Source organism: Ahaetulla prasina, chromosome 6, assembly GCF_028640845.1.
Source record: "Ahaetulla prasina isolate Xishuangbanna chromosome 6, ASM2864084v1, whole genome shotgun sequence".
In the NCBI taxonomy this organism is placed as follows: domain Eukaryota; kingdom Metazoa; phylum Chordata; class Lepidosauria; order Squamata; family Colubridae; genus Ahaetulla; species Ahaetulla prasina.
The window spans coordinates 6,545,950-6,563,770 of NC_080544.1; the positions used below are offsets into that span (position 1 = coordinate 6,545,950).

General features: G+C 41.2%; 1 protein-coding gene across 5 annotated transcripts in view; it reads right to left on the reverse strand.

The window, feature by feature from the left end:
* ANK3 (ankyrin 3) overlaps positions 1 to 17,821 on the reverse strand; it is a 345,627-nt gene that overhangs the window by 287,272 nt on the left and 40,534 nt on the right. The window contains exon 1 of one of the 5 annotated variants that reach the window (XM_058189395.1): positions 13,218 to 13,510. The exons of the other annotated variants lie outside the window; for them this stretch is intronic. Coding sequence (XP_058045378.1) covers positions 13,218 to 13,280 — 63 coding nt within the window. The 5' untranslated portion in view covers positions 13,281 to 13,510. Of the gene's footprint in view, positions 1 to 13,217; positions 13,511 to 17,821 lie in introns of those variants that run through there. 5 annotated transcript variants of the gene reach the window in all.

Here is a 17,821-nt window from a genome sequence, read left to right on the forward strand (position 1 = left end):
TTTTTTCCTTTATGCTCTCTGGAATTATTTCTAGTTAAATCAATGCGATTCCAATTCACATTTTAATTTCAGTATTTTCTGAATGACTTGATGCATTTCCTTCATCTTATTTGTCTTGTTTATCATCTTGCCAATCCCACAGTAAGGCAATATTTTAAAGTATATGAGAAAACTGAAGTCTTATATAAAACCTTACTGTTGCCACATAAAAGTATTGTGTAGTTTAGGTCCAAATGGTGCATAAAATGGCAACACACATTTCAGTGGTACCATTATTACAGAACAGAAAACAAACCCAATGAAAAGGTTGAAAAAGAAAATGAAAAGGAGAAACATTTATAACCTGTAAACTGTAAACCTGAAGTTACACACAGATACAGCCAACTGCAGTTGAAACACAATGAATTCTCTTGCAACTCGGTTAAGGAGAAGAGCTTTGGGCTGAGCACATCAACCCAGTGGTGGGATTCAGCCAGTTCGCACCACTTCGGGAGAACTGGTTGTTAACTGTCTGAGCAGTTTGGCAAACTGGTTGTTGGAAGAAATCATTAGGGCAGAGAACCGGTTGTTAAATTACTTGAATCCCACCACTGCATCAACCCCAGCCTCCAAGTGACTAAGAGTAAAACAGACAAAGCTTAGGAATTGCCACCACTCTAAACGGGGTTGGGGGGTGGGCTCTTCCTAAAGTTCCTTGATTCACTGCCCAGCCCTCCACGGCATGGTTGAAAACCAGGCTGCCAAGAGAGCTAAGAGGCACGTCCTGGGGAAGGCACTTTCCTGGCAGCAAGGTTGCTTGCTCTATGCCCAAAGACGGAAAGAAGGAAATAAACTGACAATGGAAGTATGGATTTTGAGATGAATGGAGCTGGCCGAGATGGCAAAATTGACTTGCTTTGCTTAGAGATAATAACTTGACTGAATTCCTTACGATTTGGAGATTTCCTACAAGACGAGGAGAAAAATCAGCTTTTGATTTTAGGATTAGATTGAATTGGATTGGAAAAATGTTGAGCTTTTTAAATATAAGGTTGATGATTAATTATCTGTTAAATTGAAGTAAAAAGAAGATAACATTGGCATTTTAGAATGTTGATTATTAGGATTTTAAGGTATTAGTAGCACTTGTTAAAATTTATAGAGAGTTTGTTGTATTGTCTCTGGACCAAGAGAAAGTCAGAGGCCTCTTTGTTATAATTTTGTTTGTTGTATATTTTTGTCACTTTCAGGTTGTTTTTCACCACCATGGCTTGCTAGGAACAAGTCAACATTATTTATGCTAACAACATGGACACAAAAGGAGATCAGGAGGACTTGTGAAGAACACGTAGCCTGCACCAGTGCGGTATCTTGCTTGGCCTTGAAGAAGCATGGCTGAAATCCCTCCCAGAAACTCTTCCAACATCTGATGACATCAACTCCTCCAGACATCTTCGCCTGAAGGTGAATAATGCCGTTGATTTCCAAGACAGAATCACAGCTTTTAAAACTTTCTCTCTGGCACATTGCTTCACATTCATTTAAAAAAAAATATTTCAGAAGAGCAATTTAATTTGAAACCATTCAGGATAGAATTAAAGGTCTCCAATTGCTGATTTTCAAACAGCCTTCTCTTTCTTGTAAGGGAAGGTCCCTCCAAATGCTAATCTCATTTTGTAAAAGGCCTGGAAGCCTCTCAGCCTCTCCTGAACATGTGCAGTTGACCACAAGCAAAAGGATTTCTGCTCTGTGGGCGAAATCCACAACCCACCACTTATTTTTCATTGTAGGCCTGCACCTGCCCTAGGAGTAGTTAGCAAGTTGGCATTCATGCTTTAGGGCTAATCTGGGTTTCTCAACCTTAGCAACTTTCAGGTGTATGGACTTCAATTCCTAGAATTCTCCCACCTGCATGCTGAAGAAGATGTCCACCTGTCTGAAAGCTGCTTAGGTTGAGAAACACTGCAATGGACAGAATCCAGCTAGATTCAAGCACAGCCAAATCCCATCCACAGGCAGGCACCCCAACGATCTTCTCAATGGAGGTGAAGATCCCTCCAGATACGACAGACCCTTGATGAATTCATGGACCCCAACAACTTGTTCTCCTGGCAACAAAGTGAAGATTTCCCACTTTGTCCTAATTTCCCATTCCATAAAAATTAGGCCTGACTCTGGTTCTCGACCCCCGTCCCCAAGCTGATGTTAGGCAACATGAGGTTCCCTGCCGCGATGCAAGTTTGTCTGAGAAGAGAGCCAACAGATCATGATGATTGCTGTCAGGTAATTCCCTGATGCTTCTGGGCAGCAATAAAAGCATCTCCTCACTCCTGAACAAAATGGGAGAACAGAAAGTTCTGAGCAGCCAGAACAAAAGTAGCAAGCAACTGTCTGAAGAAAAGGAGGAGGAGAGGGGGGGGGAAACATGGCAACCTCTGATCAGCAAACTCTAGGACTAGCTTGTACTTGCCCTCCAATCAAGCCCTTGAGCCAACATCCCCCCCTTCCATTTTATGGCTGTGGTTACAACATCACAAAAAGTTAAGTGCTCTAGAAATTTGTTGAGGCCATACTGACCTCAGCAAGACCAGCTGGAAAGTAGCAGGCTCCGACTAGCCTGGCGAAAATCCAGCCAGACAAACCACTGTTGGGGGGGGGGTCTTCGGACCGAAACCGTCTTGTAGAAACGGTGAAGAAGGAGAGGCATCTCGGACAATTAGGAGGAACAGGCAAGTTCCTCCAAAAGTCAGAGAAAACTCTTCGACCTGGCGGCGGCTGGAGGGTGGGGAATGGCCATTGTGACTGTCATGAAGCTAGGTCAACCGGATTAAGAATTGTGCAGGAGCGAGGTTTTGGATGGAGTATTGGTACTGGGTGAGTGATTGGCCAACTCACAGGTAATAAACAACTTGAAATCTTTGAAAAGTGTCCCAGTGTGGAAATAGCAGCTAATTAGCACTGGGGAATGTTAATGGAGGAAGAAGAACAAAGCAGAAGTAAAAACACGAAAGCCCAAAACAGAGTTTGATATTTGGATTTGGAAATTGGATTTGGAGAGCTTAAAAGTATTACAAGAAAAAGAAACCCGAAAGAAAATAGTAAAGGATTGGATATAAACTTTAAGAAAAATTTTCAACCTTAAAGAAAGAATAAAGAAAAACTTAAAACAAAAAATCCTTGTAAAGATATTTTAATTGGATTTGAATTGGAGTGTAAAACTTGGATTTGGAATATATGAAAATTAAGAAGAGAAAGAAGAAATCAGAAAAATATTAGATAAGTGGATTTAATACACAAATTGGATACTTTGTTAAGTTGCTGATTTGAAACTTGTGGACTGAAGAGAGAGATCTACTGATGGAAAAAAGTACTACATTGAACGTTTGAAATCTGGAAAAAAAAATACAGTGACCTTGATCAATGAGCCGTGAGAAGTTTTAAGGAGGACTTGTTTTCTTTTTAGCTCTTTTACTTTGATAATTAAAAGAGATATTTTAAATTGGAACTAAAACCTAAGCAGAACGTCAAAATGTGGCAGGAATTAATTGAGTTGGTTAAAATGGTACGTGTATCATTTGATTTGGACAGAAAGAAATTGAGAATTTTGTCAAAACATATTCAGCTGGAGAAACAGCCTACCAATGAGAAACAAGAAAACAGCCCTGAAGATAAAGATATTGATGAACAATTAAATGATTATATTGGGAGTAACAATGAAAAAAGAGAGCTTGGGAGGGCACAACCAACAAAAAAGAAAATTAAGAGAAGGAAAGGAGTGAGCAAAAAGTTAGAGAAAAACATTTCTAATGATTACATTGAGATTAACAGTGGTAAAAATAGAGAAGGTAGAGAGAAACAAAAGAAACAAGAAAAAGGGAAAAGATTAGAGACAAAAAATTTAAATGATTACACTGGGATTAACAATGGGGAAAAAGAGAAGGGGAAATAGATCAGATGGGAATATAGGACAAAATAAACGAGTAATGGACTTAAAAGCTAAAGGAAGGAAACAGGGGGAAAGATAGAATAACTATAAAAAGAAAAAGAACAAAAAGAACAAAAGGAGGGGAATTTTAAGAAGTGGTTGGCTAGATGGACCAGGAGAATATGGTTAAAAGGAATATGATATACAAGTATGGTAATAATACTTGTATATCATAATAGAATAGAATAGAATAGAATAGAATAGAATAGAATAGAATAGAATAGAATAGAATAGAATAGAATAGAATAGAATAGAATTTTATTGGCCAAGTGTGATTGGACACACAAGGAATTTGTCTTGGTGCATATGCTCTCAGTGTACATAAAAGAAAAGATACGTTCATCAAGGTACAACATTTACAACACAATTGATGATCAATATATCAATATAAATCATAAGGATTGCCAGCAACAAGTTATAGTCATACAGTCATAAGTGGAAAGAGATTGGTGATGGGAACTATGAAACGATTAATAGTAGTGCAGATTCAGTAAATAGTCTGACAGTGTTGAGGGGATTATTTGTTTAGCAGAGTGATGGCCTTCGGGAAAAAACTGTTCTTGTGTCTAGTTGTTCTGGTGTGCAGTGCTCTATAGCGTCGTTTTGAGGGTAGGAGTTGAAACAGTTTATGTCCAGGATGCGAGGGATCTGCAAATATTTTCACGGCCCTCTTCTTGATTCATGCAGTATACAGGTCCTCAATGGAAGGCAGGTTGGTATAATACTGGGCCTCTGTGGCTCAGGCTGCTAAGACAGTCTGTTATTAACACAGCTGCTTGCAATTACTGCAGGTTCAAGTCCCACCAGGCCCAAGGTTGACTCAGCCTTCCATCCTTTATAAAGTAGGTAAAATGAGGACCCAGATTGTTGGGGGCAATAAGTTGACTTTGTATATAATATACAAATGGATGAGACTATTGCTTAACACAGTGTAAGCCGCCCTGAGTCTTCGGAGAAGGGCGGGATATAAATGCAAATAAAATAATAATAATAATGGTATTATGATTAATATTGGTGATTGTAATATTTGAATAACCTGAAATATAATCTTTAATATGAATGGTAGAATGTAGAAAAATAATGGTTGTGAAATATAAAATGATATATTTAAAAGAGATTAAGAGATGGAAAGTTAAATGAAATTGAAATGATAATTGTATAACTATGTATAGAGTTGAATGAATTGTGTTAATAGGATTGAAAAAAAATTGAATTTAAGGTAATGGAAAATGATAATTTGAAATTATTTACTTAGAGGGGAAGATGATCGGAAATGATGTGAATATAGTGATTTATTTAGAAAAGGAAATTTAAATGAAATGGAAATGGAAGATAGGTTTAATTAAATGTAAAATGATAATTTGAAATTATTTACTTAGGGGGAAGATGATTGGAAATGATGACATAAATTGTGAAATATAAAACGATTTATGTAGAAGGGATTTATTTAGAAGATGAAATGGAAACTTAAATGAAAGGGAAATGGAATAAGATATTTTTACTTAAAAAAGTTGATGTGGAAAACAAAACTGGAGAAATATATTGTTAAAAGGATAAAATGATTAATAAGGAAATATGATATGATAATTGGTCCACTTTAAAAAAACAATGGATATTCAGAAATAAGTATGAAATATCAAAACGATTGTGTGTAAATTAAAGGGTTTCAATAGCATAAAGAAATATTGAAAAATATATGTGAAAGGGAGAAATAAAAAAATGAAATGAAAGAAGATTAAGATTAGGCGGTTAGAGCAGGTGGTAATACCGATTATTTATTAAATAGAAAATAGAGATGAAAAAGGACAAGTAGAAAAGGAATATGATGGCCGAAATTGAATTATATAAATTAAATTTGGGGAAAATAAGCTGCATAAATTTTGACCCGGTCAATACTCCACTCAGAAAAAATGCATTGTATGTTTGTCTTTAAAAAATAAAAAAAAATTACAAAAAGACTCTTAATACACAGATCCATAAAATAAACAGAATAATCAACAATATCAAAATTATGCCCAATATGCAAAATTCTGGTTTCACCAGAACTTCTAACCAAAGATGTTTCCAAACCAGATCCAAAATATTTTGTTGAACACTAGAGGGCAATGTGGAAATGATATAACTACGTGACAAGGACCGGGTGGCTTTGATGCACTATTGATTGTAGCGCCTACCTCGGCAGGTGGATTTTTAAAATGTCTTTACAGAGCTCAGCATGCCTGATCAACAATATCATAAGGAATAAAATGTTGTTGATAGCTGCAATCTACCCAATGGCAGCACCTAGAACACTTTGGCTGATCTTGGTAAGTGAAGAAAAGTCGGGACTTGTTCATATGACCAAGAAAGCCCAGGTTTCTAAGCCAGGCGAGGAGATCGAAAAAAACATCCCAAAATAAGGCAATGACAAACTGCAGAAGTGGAGAGTCCGAGAAAACCAAGCATAATCAAAGGTCTGTTATGGCTAAGAAACTTAAAACAGGTGAATTCTTGAACATCCAAAATGTGTATTAAGGGCAGGTGAACCTCTGTTGCTTCGCTTGGTGTAAACACTGCCGTTTCCTGGTAAGTTGACACTTATCTGAACTCTTAAAAATACGCAGACATATTTTTAAAAGCCACCAGTACCATATTGCAGCAGACTCATCCTACTTAACAACCTCCTACAGGATTCATCACTAATCTTTTAGATTGTTTCCCACAAGAGTATTTAGAGAGGTGGTGTTGGGTTCTGATGCTTGTTTCCCTTTTGGTCCATTAATTGCATAGGTCTCCCTTTGCTATTTCAAGGAATCAATTAAATATTTGTACACAAATAGTTAAAGACAAGGCAATCTAGTGAGCACCACAAATATTCTGAATTTGATATACATTCTTAACCTTGGCTTGGCTGAGGAGTTCAGGTGGGGTCCTTACCTTGTGAGGAAGAGAAATCTGGCTCTTGTCAGGACCTTGGAGAGCTCTCTCTCAGGATAAAAACCATTGTTTTAGCACTCCCCTGTGCTCATCTCAAACCTTAAGAAGGCATCTGTGGAGTAGCTGATTCTTTAACTTCACCCCTGGCTGCTACCCAAATCTGGTCTCTTTCTGAAATTTCAGAAAGGATCAGAAAGGACTTTTCAGAAGCCAGGGGGAAATCTGAAGTTGGGTTTTAAAATGAAAAGAAGACCACATCCACAGGTTGGGAAGACAAAATATGGAGGTGTTGAGGGCTTCTTTTAAAGTAACATTCATCACATTCGGATCTCAAGGAATGACATGTATTTATTTCCAAAATAATCCAACTGTGAAAAGTAATGACAGCCCTCCACAAACTTCATCTTATGTGTGGATCCATTACTTGACTAGAGGAAAATATTTCTGGCATGCATTATGTTCTTCTTGTGGATGAAATTGAAAATCCCCATTTAGTAGAGATGAACTGTGACTGAAAAAAAGTAACTATAAATTATTTTTTCTGGCATCAAATTGAGCGATGACAACTTCATCTGAAAAGTCCCTTATAAGAATGCATGCCAATTGTGCTGAATTATACCCAAGGCCCATCTCACTTATCATGCACCGTGTAATAGTGGTCAGTTAGATGCTAAATCAAGCCTACACCACAGCCTTATGGTGGAATAAATAGCCCTTCAAGTGAGCAGCATCAATGGCATAACTGGTGTGTTTGTTAACAAATGTAGACGTGGCCTTGGGAAGGGGAGGAAGACTCAGACGCTACCAGAGGAGTTTCAGAAAATGTTACCTTGAAAGTGGAAAGTGTGACACAGACGCTGAAAACAACCCTGCCTGGATTTTGTTTGGAGTAGAGAGAAACTCCTGCAGGCTTTCAAGATTCTGTTACTCTTCTCTACATCACTGAAGTCATGCTTGGCGTGGCCTACTTCACATGACCGTCAATGTCAAATAACCCCAGCCCTCTATGAAGTTAGGCAGCAACTCAACCCACAGGACCTATTTCAAAATGTGCCCCTGAGGAGCAACTCACAGAAAACCAGATCCTTTGATCTGTTTAGCGTCTTCATTTTAGACAGTTTGGATAGTTCTTACTTCATACTGTAACAACATTTTGGCCCTTGATAGGACCCAGTATGTGTCTGTATATGATCCTGTCCTTCTAAGATTGTAATGAATAGAATAGAATAACAGAGTTGGAAGGGACCTTAGAGGTCTTCTAGTCCAACCTCCTGCTTAGGGGGAAACCCTACACCTAGCTACCTAGCTAAATCATGGAAATAGCTACTTTGCTCAATAAGAAAAGATATACTTTTTTTTTTTATTTGCATTTATATCCCGCCCTTCTCCGAAGACTCAGGGCGGCTTACACTATGTCAAGCAATAGTCTTCATCCATTTGTATATTATATACAAAGTCAACTTATTGCCCCCAACAATCTGGGTCCTCATTTTACCTACCTTATAAAGGATGGAAGGCTGAGTCAACCTTGGGCCTGGTGAGACTTGAACCTGCAGTAATTGCAAGCAGCTGCTGTTAATAACAGACTGTCTTAGCAGTCTGAGCCACCAGAGGCCCATTCATCACTATGAAGGATGTTTTCCCTTTGTCAGAAATATTCTGCAATTGAAATCCCTTGGGCCCTGCTATTCCTTCTCCTGCCAAATTCTCAAATGCCAACAAATGGCTTTAATTCCATCATGTCAACCTAAACATTCTCTTTTGGTGACCACCGATCATTGTCCGCACCCAGGACCCTCTCTGCTCACACGTGAGCAAAAGTGATATCCGTGCTGCTAGTTTTTAACAAAAGGACATGAAGGTAGGCAAGTATAGACATGGGAGGCGATTTCCTCCACTCTGTTTGGAATGAATATTTGCACGGGGACCATATGGCAGAAGCCATGGCCCCAGCAACCATGGGGTTAACATTTGGCTTTATGTTGCAGACGGGCTTAATGATCATGGTTTCTGATGAGCATCTTCCTGTGTCTATATCAATGCATAACAACAACTTTGTGTAATTTTCCATGAAACTGGCATTATTTTAATGCATCATCATGTTTTCATGCCATATAAATAACACACAGCAGGAAAGCAGATGCTTCAAGAAATTGGTCCTGAACCAATTTATATTTTAAGTAATCTCTCCACATTATACTTCTATCACCAAAGACGAAGAAACTCATTCATTTGCACATTCCTGAAAGTCAGCAGCAACCTAGCAACTCTTTCACACCTTCCAGATTACAACATCTCCCCCAGTGTTACTTGTGCATACCCAACTTATTCTCTTGTACTGTATGGTTGGACAAAGCTCTGAGGAATCCCATGATGACCTTATTTCCAAGCAGGGCTTTTCAGCATGATTGCAAGTCCAGAAATGCAAATGTGTGTGTGAGAGGGGGGGGGGAAGACTGTGAAACAAACAAACATTTAACCCACTGCCCTCTTTCAAAGGATGAAAAGGCCCTTCGCCCCCTTCGAGAGGAACATTTTAAAATGGAAGTTTTAGGCTGTAACCCTTTACCTGGCCTCTCCAGTTCAATGCCACCACTGCTGAGGAGAACATCAGAAAACACGTAGTATCAAATGGCCAGTGGGTAATATTTGGGTTTATAAATACTTGCTAGAAGTAGAATTGGAAGAAGAAGTAGTTAAACGATGTATGATTGCATGGGGCCAAAATATTGGACATAACATAAATTTATCAGATTGGGAGAAAATATGGAACAGAAATTATAAATTAACAAAATCAGCAGCATACAAAGAAAATGCATATAAAATGTTCTACAGGTGGCACCTGCCCCCTTCGAGACTAGCGAAAATGTATCCCAAAATTTCTCCCATATGCTGGAAATGTAAAAATAAAGATGGAACATATTACCATATGTGGTGGTCCTGCCCCGAATCACGTAAATATTGGTTAAAAATTAAAAAGTGGCTACAAGAAATTACGAATGAACAATTGGATCTAGAACCTGAACTTTTTTGGGGGGGGATTTTTTAAAAAAAATACTTGAAGAGTATAAAATATTTAATACTACATATATTAACTGCTGCTAGGATGGCCTTTGCTCAATGTTGGAAACAGCCATGTGTGCCCACAGAGAGACTTATTGTACAAAAGATTATGAATTGCACTGAAATGGACAAACTAACTCTGAGTCTGAAGGGTAAAGAGACATCAGTATTTTATGGTATATGGGAACGGTGGTATGGATGGATGGAAAGGAGATAGGAATATTTAGTTACTAAGCATAATCAATAGATAAAATAAGAATACAAATATGTAGAATTTAATGTTTGTCATTATTGCACGGATTATTGTCAGATGAAAAACACCACAAATAGCTGTTAAATGATATAAGCTTTTCTTTTTCCTTTTTTTATGCTTTTAATGTAAAAAAGTTCAATAAAGTATATTTAAAAAAAACAAAAACAAATGGCCAGTGGGGGGGGTCTGAACTTCACTCTGCCCCAGGCCGTGTCCCTCACCTAAGACCAGCCGGCTTTACTGGAATCTGGCACTTCCGAGGAGCTGCTAGTCAGCCTTCCCTCTTGCATTCTCTTCACCAGCCTTGCCTGCTCTTACATCTCTGCCAAATGCCTTCTCCAGTTTCTGATGAGAGCTTAACATTTTCTTGCCTGACTTTCTAAAACACCATTTCTCCTCCTCCTCTTCCTCCTCCTCCCCCCCTCCTCCTCCTTGGCCTGGCCTCTTGTCATGACTTTGCACTCTGTCTAAAAAGGCTGAATTAAAACCAGATCCAGTAAGGGACCAGCACAACCTTAACACTTGCCTAGTTTCTTACTAAGTAAAATGCAGTTTGCACCCTAAATCTGTCCCATAACAGATTTTTTGGACAAAAAATATATATCTGTAAGTCAAAAGCATCCTTGTCCATTTCCCTCCATGCTAAAATCTAAAATGAAATTAGAACCAGCATAAATTTGAACAAAATTTAGTCCTCACATTCCCTTATTTGGCATGCTGGTATTAGATTAGGAAGCACCCGCAGGAGGTGCCAACTATGTCATGCTAGTATCATATCTCCCTTTATAAATAAACCACAGGAAATTGCTGTAGGTTCCGCTTGATTTTTCCAGATACAGTCTCAAGACTGGACATTTCTAAAATGCCAGTTTCATAAAACAAGCTTATTAATTTGGCTCTCAGATATGCAGCTTCCTTCCAAAAACTTTTGGGAAATTTTCCTCTGTTAATTAAAGTAAGTGCTTCAGTATATCATCCATTAATATTCATCATCTCAAATTTTTTCCAAGACTCAAAAAAGAGCAAAATCAACTAGGCATAGAACTAACTAACCTCAATATTATGAAGGAGAAATTGCTGGACTTTCTACCAAGGGATTGATCCAGTTCTCACAACCCTCTGATAACAAGCTGGGTTTATTAGAAGCAAGTCTCTGACAGCTTCATTCCAAGCCATTATTTACAAAGAGGAGTCAAGGGTGCAAAATGCAACATCCCAGAGTTTTCTTTCTATTTTAAAGAGAGAAAATGAGTCTTTTTTAGATCCTGGAGTGTTGTGACATGTTAAAATAAACATACTGATGAGCCTTGCACAAATATTGCTCGCTAGCCAACTCCCCACCCAGCCCTGCTCAATGGACCTCCATGACATGCAAGAGGTAGGAAAGGGCATTGCAAGCTGGAAAACAATGACTAAGCACCTCATTCTGGGTACTTCCTTACTGGTCATAGCATGAAACATCACAATTTCATAAGCGAGGACACACGGGAGACTGCAAGAAGAAGAAAAGAGATTCTCAAAGATCACAAAACATGGATGCCCAATTTGGCATTGGGACATTGTCCCTGAAGCTCCAGAGGGTCACATTTTGGTATTGGATATGACCTTGCTGTCCTAACCCATCAGTAGCCATCCATTCTTCCCTAAGAAAGCATCTGAGGGAGACCCATGATGTCTACAGGTTACATCCAGGTTAACCCCAAGAACTGAGTTTGGGTGGTAAGGTCATGGCTGCTCTTGGACCTGAGTTAATCTCAAGGCAACCAGACATTCAAGATCCTGGAACAGGAACCCCCTCCATGTTTAATGGATGTAGCCACCCTTCCTCAAAGCTCAGAGATATTTCTCCAGCGCACAGGGATTTCTGGCAGAGATATTTGCTTCATATTATTTTACATGTAAAAAACAGCTGTAAACACCTTGCAGTAACATACTTTAAAGGGAAAAAAACACCACACAATCTTTCAAAATATATAAATCCACAGCAAGCCGTTTGTCCAGTCCTTAAAAGACTGCCATGCTATCAAGAGAAATGCTCCAATATTATGGATTGACCATTAAAAATGTACTCTAGCTTTTTCCTGTGAAACAAAATATAGAATATGTTTTACATCTAATTTCCTTTTCAAATGCCATCGATACCTCTGTAAAATGTGCATTTCTCCGCACTAATTTATTATGTAGGCAATTCCACCTGTGGAAGAGATCAGTGAAATCCCACGATTTGGTTTATTCTAAGAGGCTGAGTCCGACTTGCTGGTGAAAAAATTAGCCTACAGTTTTTACCAGGGAGCTCCAGCAGGCTTATCTGCACCTCCATGTCCACGGGAATTGGGACCTTCCTCCAGGTAAGGTGGCTTGCAAGAAGAAGGAACACCCAGTGCTGTCATTTTTACCTCTAAGTAGCCCCATTTAGTGGAATTGCATGGACTGAGAAGGGGTTGCAACTGGTGTCACAGGAACTCACTAACATGTTTACTCCGCTTTGTAATATACCGAATATTTCACAGAAGGGGTCCAGCTCAAGCAAAGCCAAGTATCCATAGGGAAAGCAAACCCTCCTTTCTGGCCCTTCATCGAAGAGCCATCTGTGAGATTCTCCGCCATAAAAAAACGCCCATCCTCAACCCAGGTTTTGGAGAGAAAGTTGCCATGCCTCTCTCTTCAGAGCCTGAAAAAGAAAAGCCCTGCCCAAATGAAGGCGGCTTTGCTGAGGTTTGCGTGTTTCTGCCTGAGTGGGGTGGACCGAGGGTCTCGGCGCCCAGGCACATCCCCGCTTCTTGAATCCTCTCCCGAGCCTTTCATGTCAGCAAGTCGACCACACAAAGCCATCGCAAAGCCACCCTTGCTTCCCGGCAGGGAACACACCCATCGGCGCCTCCTTGCACAAATAACAGCCAGCATCTTCTGTTCCCTTGCCAGAAAAGCCGAGGCGATGCCCTGCCACCCACCCCGCTCGCCACAGGAGAAAAGAAAAGCCCAGGAAAAGAAAGTGGGGTGGGGTGGTTGTGGTTTTTTTACCTTTTTGCCCTTCTTCTTCCGATGGGCGGGTTTCGCCGGCTTCTCTTTGGCTTCTTCACTCATTTTTCAGCCCAGAAAATATTCCTCCACCGGTCTCTCCTGGCATTCCAAGATCCAAAGGCGATGGAGACCAAAGTCCATCTGCCGAGGTCGTTTCTCAGAGAAGGAACCGGGGGTAAGGCTGCTTCCCAGGAGAGCCCAGAGCCTTCCTCCCGGGGCTTGCTTTGTTTGCGTGTTTCTGGGTTGCCTCCCTCTCTGTTGAGGAGCCGCGAGAAGCCACGATTCCCTCCCCAGCCGCTTGCTTCCTTCGCCCGCCCGTCGTCCCCGGGGCAGCCGGGTCTTGGCAAGAGTCCGCCGCCCGTTCCACCCAGCGCGCCTTCTCCGCTCCAAATGCTCTCCACGAGCAGAGCGATCGGCGGCAGAGCGCTGACAAGTCCCCGAAGCTCCGGCCAGCCAATGATCTGCTGCGCCTGGTGGATGGCGAAGCCGGCGTGAGGCGCTCCGGTTGCCCGCGCCCAAACGCCAGCCCAGGTGCTGAAGCGCTCCCGCCGCCAGAGCCGGCAAGGGAGTCTCCGGGAGAAGGGCGGGGTGGGGCTCTGCAGCCGGCTCTTGACTGCTGCCTGGTCGATTCAGCCTCATGGAGGCGGCTTTGCGCTGGCAGAAGACCAGGGGCCCAGAGAACCTGACAGAAGGGCCGCCCGCATCTCCACCACCCCTAACAACGCTGACTTTTCTGGTCTGTTGGGTCCATAAAACAGGTTGGCACTTTTCCTTCCTGTTTTCTCCGTCAATGGGATATTTACTGAGGGTCCTCCCAGACTCCCATCTCAGGGCGCCATCCCCCCTCAGAGAAAGGGCCCTTGAGGGAGCCCGGGAGCCCCCGTCATGTGGGGGATGTCAGGACCAAAGACCCCCCCACACGGATCATGGAATTCGTTGAGAAAACACGGCTTTGGCAAAGCACTTCAGAAAATGGTCAGCAGCACCTTTGTGTCATTTCTGGACTTTCCACCCTTTCAAAAGTGGGTTGATTCCTTCTATTCCGGGTTCCTTCTATTCTGAGGCCAGGATGAACAGGGGTTGCTCCTGTGTGCGCCTTTCAAGAGCATCACCCCCAGCCCCCATTCAGGACCCTCCAGAGTGGCAAGGCGGGGAGGGGGGAGACACTGCAATGCAGGTCTGTTCATTGGCCTCCAGGTGGATGCATTTAATCAATGCTTCATCTGAAGGCCAGCATGCCACCAGCCCAGGCCACAAAGCGGATGCATCCAGCCAGTAACATCTGGCTTACTGTTTTGCCTCTGAGAGAAGGCATGTTACACCAAAGGAATGACTATCCTTTTGCTGCCAGGCTGAATCTTGTGGTGAATAATCACCATCATCATCGAATCAAATTGCAGAGACACTGGCATAAACCAGTGCAGGTGGTTCCAGTGGTACTCAGCACACTGGGAGCTGTGCCTAAAGACCTAAGCAAGCACTTAAAAACGATTGGCGCTGACAAGATCACCATTGGTCAGCTGCAAAAGCCACCTTACTGGGATCTGCTCGCATAATTCATCGATACATCACACAGTCCTAAACGCTTGGGAAGTGTTCGACTAGTGATCTGTGATACAAAATCCAGCATAGTTATCTCGTTTGCTGTGTATACTGTCATTTTGTGTAAATAATAATAATAATAATAATAATAATAATAATAATAATAATAATAATAATAATAATAATAATAATAATAATAGGAGGAGGAGGAGGAAGAGGAAGAGGAGGAGGAGGAAGAGGAATTCCAACTAGCAATTGACTTCCATGGTATCAACAGGGCTTCCTTTGAGCTCATCTATCAGACAATTTTTGGAACTAAATCGAGTTTCAAGGCCTTCCTAGACAGAGGTTCTACTGCGCTGCTCCTCTAGGACAACCTGTGAATAGAATAGCCTGCACCTTCAACCAACTTGCCCTCTCTAGCTCTAGATCAGCTGGCATCCTTCAGAAACACTGGTCAGCCATACCAACGGCTCTGAGGCCTGGGAGGAGAAGGGAGCTGAAGATCAAGACTTCTACATGACATCACCTTGGGCCGGCTGTTCAACATCTTTATTTTTTATCAACATCTTTATTATTAAGGCCAAATTCCTTAATAATCTAGCAGAGTAGGTACCACTTGAAGGGTATGGAATACACTATATATGTCACTCTTTGCTAAGCTACATCATCCTGATTACAATAAGCAACTGCATTCAGTACTAGGTATGTACTGTATATCTAAGAAGACCGATGACATTTTCACATACAAAACTCATTTGTGATATGCAACCAATATCACCTCAACCAACGTATTTGCTAGAATCAGGAAAAGTTTTAGAGATGGACATTGTCATATGCAATCTATTTGTCACTTAATCTCCTAACAACTGACTAAATACTATCTTCTATAGATTATTTTTATCCAAAGAAGAAAAACTCAAAAGTCCTAGTGAAAACCAAGTGCCCTGCGGGACTGGAGATGTTCTGTGGGTCAAAGTAGATTAAGGAAGATTTAATTGAAGAACCAGGAACAAAGAAACGTTGATTTATCATTCTGAATTATCATTCCCAGCACCACCATAACTGTGGCAAACTGTGACTTCCAGTCTAAAATCTGTAACCTTTGACAAAAAGAACTTGATCTTCCTTGGTTCCAACAGTCCAGAAGGCATCAGGTCATGCAACAGAATCTCTCTCCTCTATATGTGTGTTTCCATCTCCACCCCTAGAAAGATCAGTCTGCAGGTGGAAAACCAAACATCAGACAGACATATCTACTCTACCTTTACACATCCAGCTACTAGCCATTGAGGCTGCAGGGGAGCATTCGCATCTGTAGGAGGAAGGGGCATAGTCCAAAGCAGTGTTTCTCAACCTTGGTCACTTGAAGATGGGTGGACCTTGATTCCCCAGCCAACATAGCTAAAGCATAGCTGAAGCATAGTTGAAGTCGACCCATCTTCAAGTGGCCAAGGCTGAGAAACATTGGTCCAAAGGAAGGTTCATTCTCTCAAGATGAAAGAAATGAACAAAACCATTTATTCTGCTTTCCTTCACAGACTGAAAACAGGAGAAATCCAGTCTCTTCCCTTGATTTGTTTTCTTGCTTCTGATATTAAGCTGTAGAAAGTGCTCTCTGCTGGCTGATTCGGGGAAAAAAAACACTTAAAATAAAGCTACAAACTCAAAAACAGAAAACAAAAAGCCAAGTGATTTTGCTGTGGAAAAACAGGGAGGCCATTTCACACTGGGTGTCCTCAAATATTGTAGGTGTCTACATGAAAAAAAAGGTTTAAATGGCTAAAAAAGACGCAGAGAGTTACTCAAGTCATATCTGTAAAGCTATAAAGACAGACATTAAACACAGACTTTAATTAAACCAACCAGATATGTAACTTGGCCTTACGAAATATTGAAACTAGTGTATTTAAACAGACCCAAAGACCCACAGGGCTCTATGTTAGAGGTACAATTTCCAAAGCTTCTGGCTAAATTAAAGTTGTAATCTTTAAATTCAGATTTCCTTAAACGTGCACAGATTTTTTACAAGAAGACCCATCTGTCTTAGAGGATACTTCGGTTATAATTATTTTTTTAAATGCCCTGACATGATGTTCCACATGTTCCTTCTCTCCCTGGACATCAGAAGGCCCTGATTCCCCAAAGGGCAAGCATAAATGGCGGCCATTTGCTTTGCTAAGACTTAGCTTGATTGCAACTTGGTTTATGTGTGAACCTTTCAAAATCCCGGCGATGCAGATCCACTGGCAGATTTCTATTTTGAGATCAAACATAACTCGCCTAAGAGGACAACAGGGGAAGCCAAGTGAAGTCCACCAGGACAGTTCTATTTATAGGCTGGATGCATGGAGAAGTATGTTATCCCTGGAAGGGAGAAGGGGCTTTGAGGGAGAGAAATGCGCCTTGGGCCACCTCCGCCAGCAACAAGGGGGCACCGTCCTCACTGGAGGAAGAAGAAGGGGGAGCGATGAAGAGCTTCTTCCCAGGGTGGTTGAAGCCCCACCAGGGCCCCAATGTCCTTGCAGAAACTCCCTTGCTGGCCCAGTGCCATCGGCTGCTCTCCGCAATTTGCTTAGCGTGGTCGGGCCAAGGTCTCCTTCCCGATGGCTGTGAGGCGCTTTCCCAGAAGGAAGAGGTGGCAACCAGGCAAGGAGCCGGCCCAATAAAATTGGCTTTCTTCATTAATCCAAATCCAGATATGTTGTTCTGTGAAACTGAGTCTGCTAATTATAAAGAAATACTAAAAGCTTAACACTCAAAGCTGCAAGAACGGCTGGACACATTTTGACTCAGAATTCCCTTATTACCTGCATGTAACATTCAGATTTCCATTTTAATTTTTCCATTATTCAATTAAAGCATTGATTGATCAAGGAAACTCTGGCCAAGATCCCTTTGTACTTATTCTGGAAAGGACCAGAAGGATTGTTTTGTTCAACCCTCTGCAAAGTTCAGGCAAAACTCACAAAACCTTCCATCCATGGAGGCTGCATAACTATCCGTGGGGGAGGCTATGGCTGTTAACCAATGTCTTCCATCAACAGAAAGTGCAGGTAGAT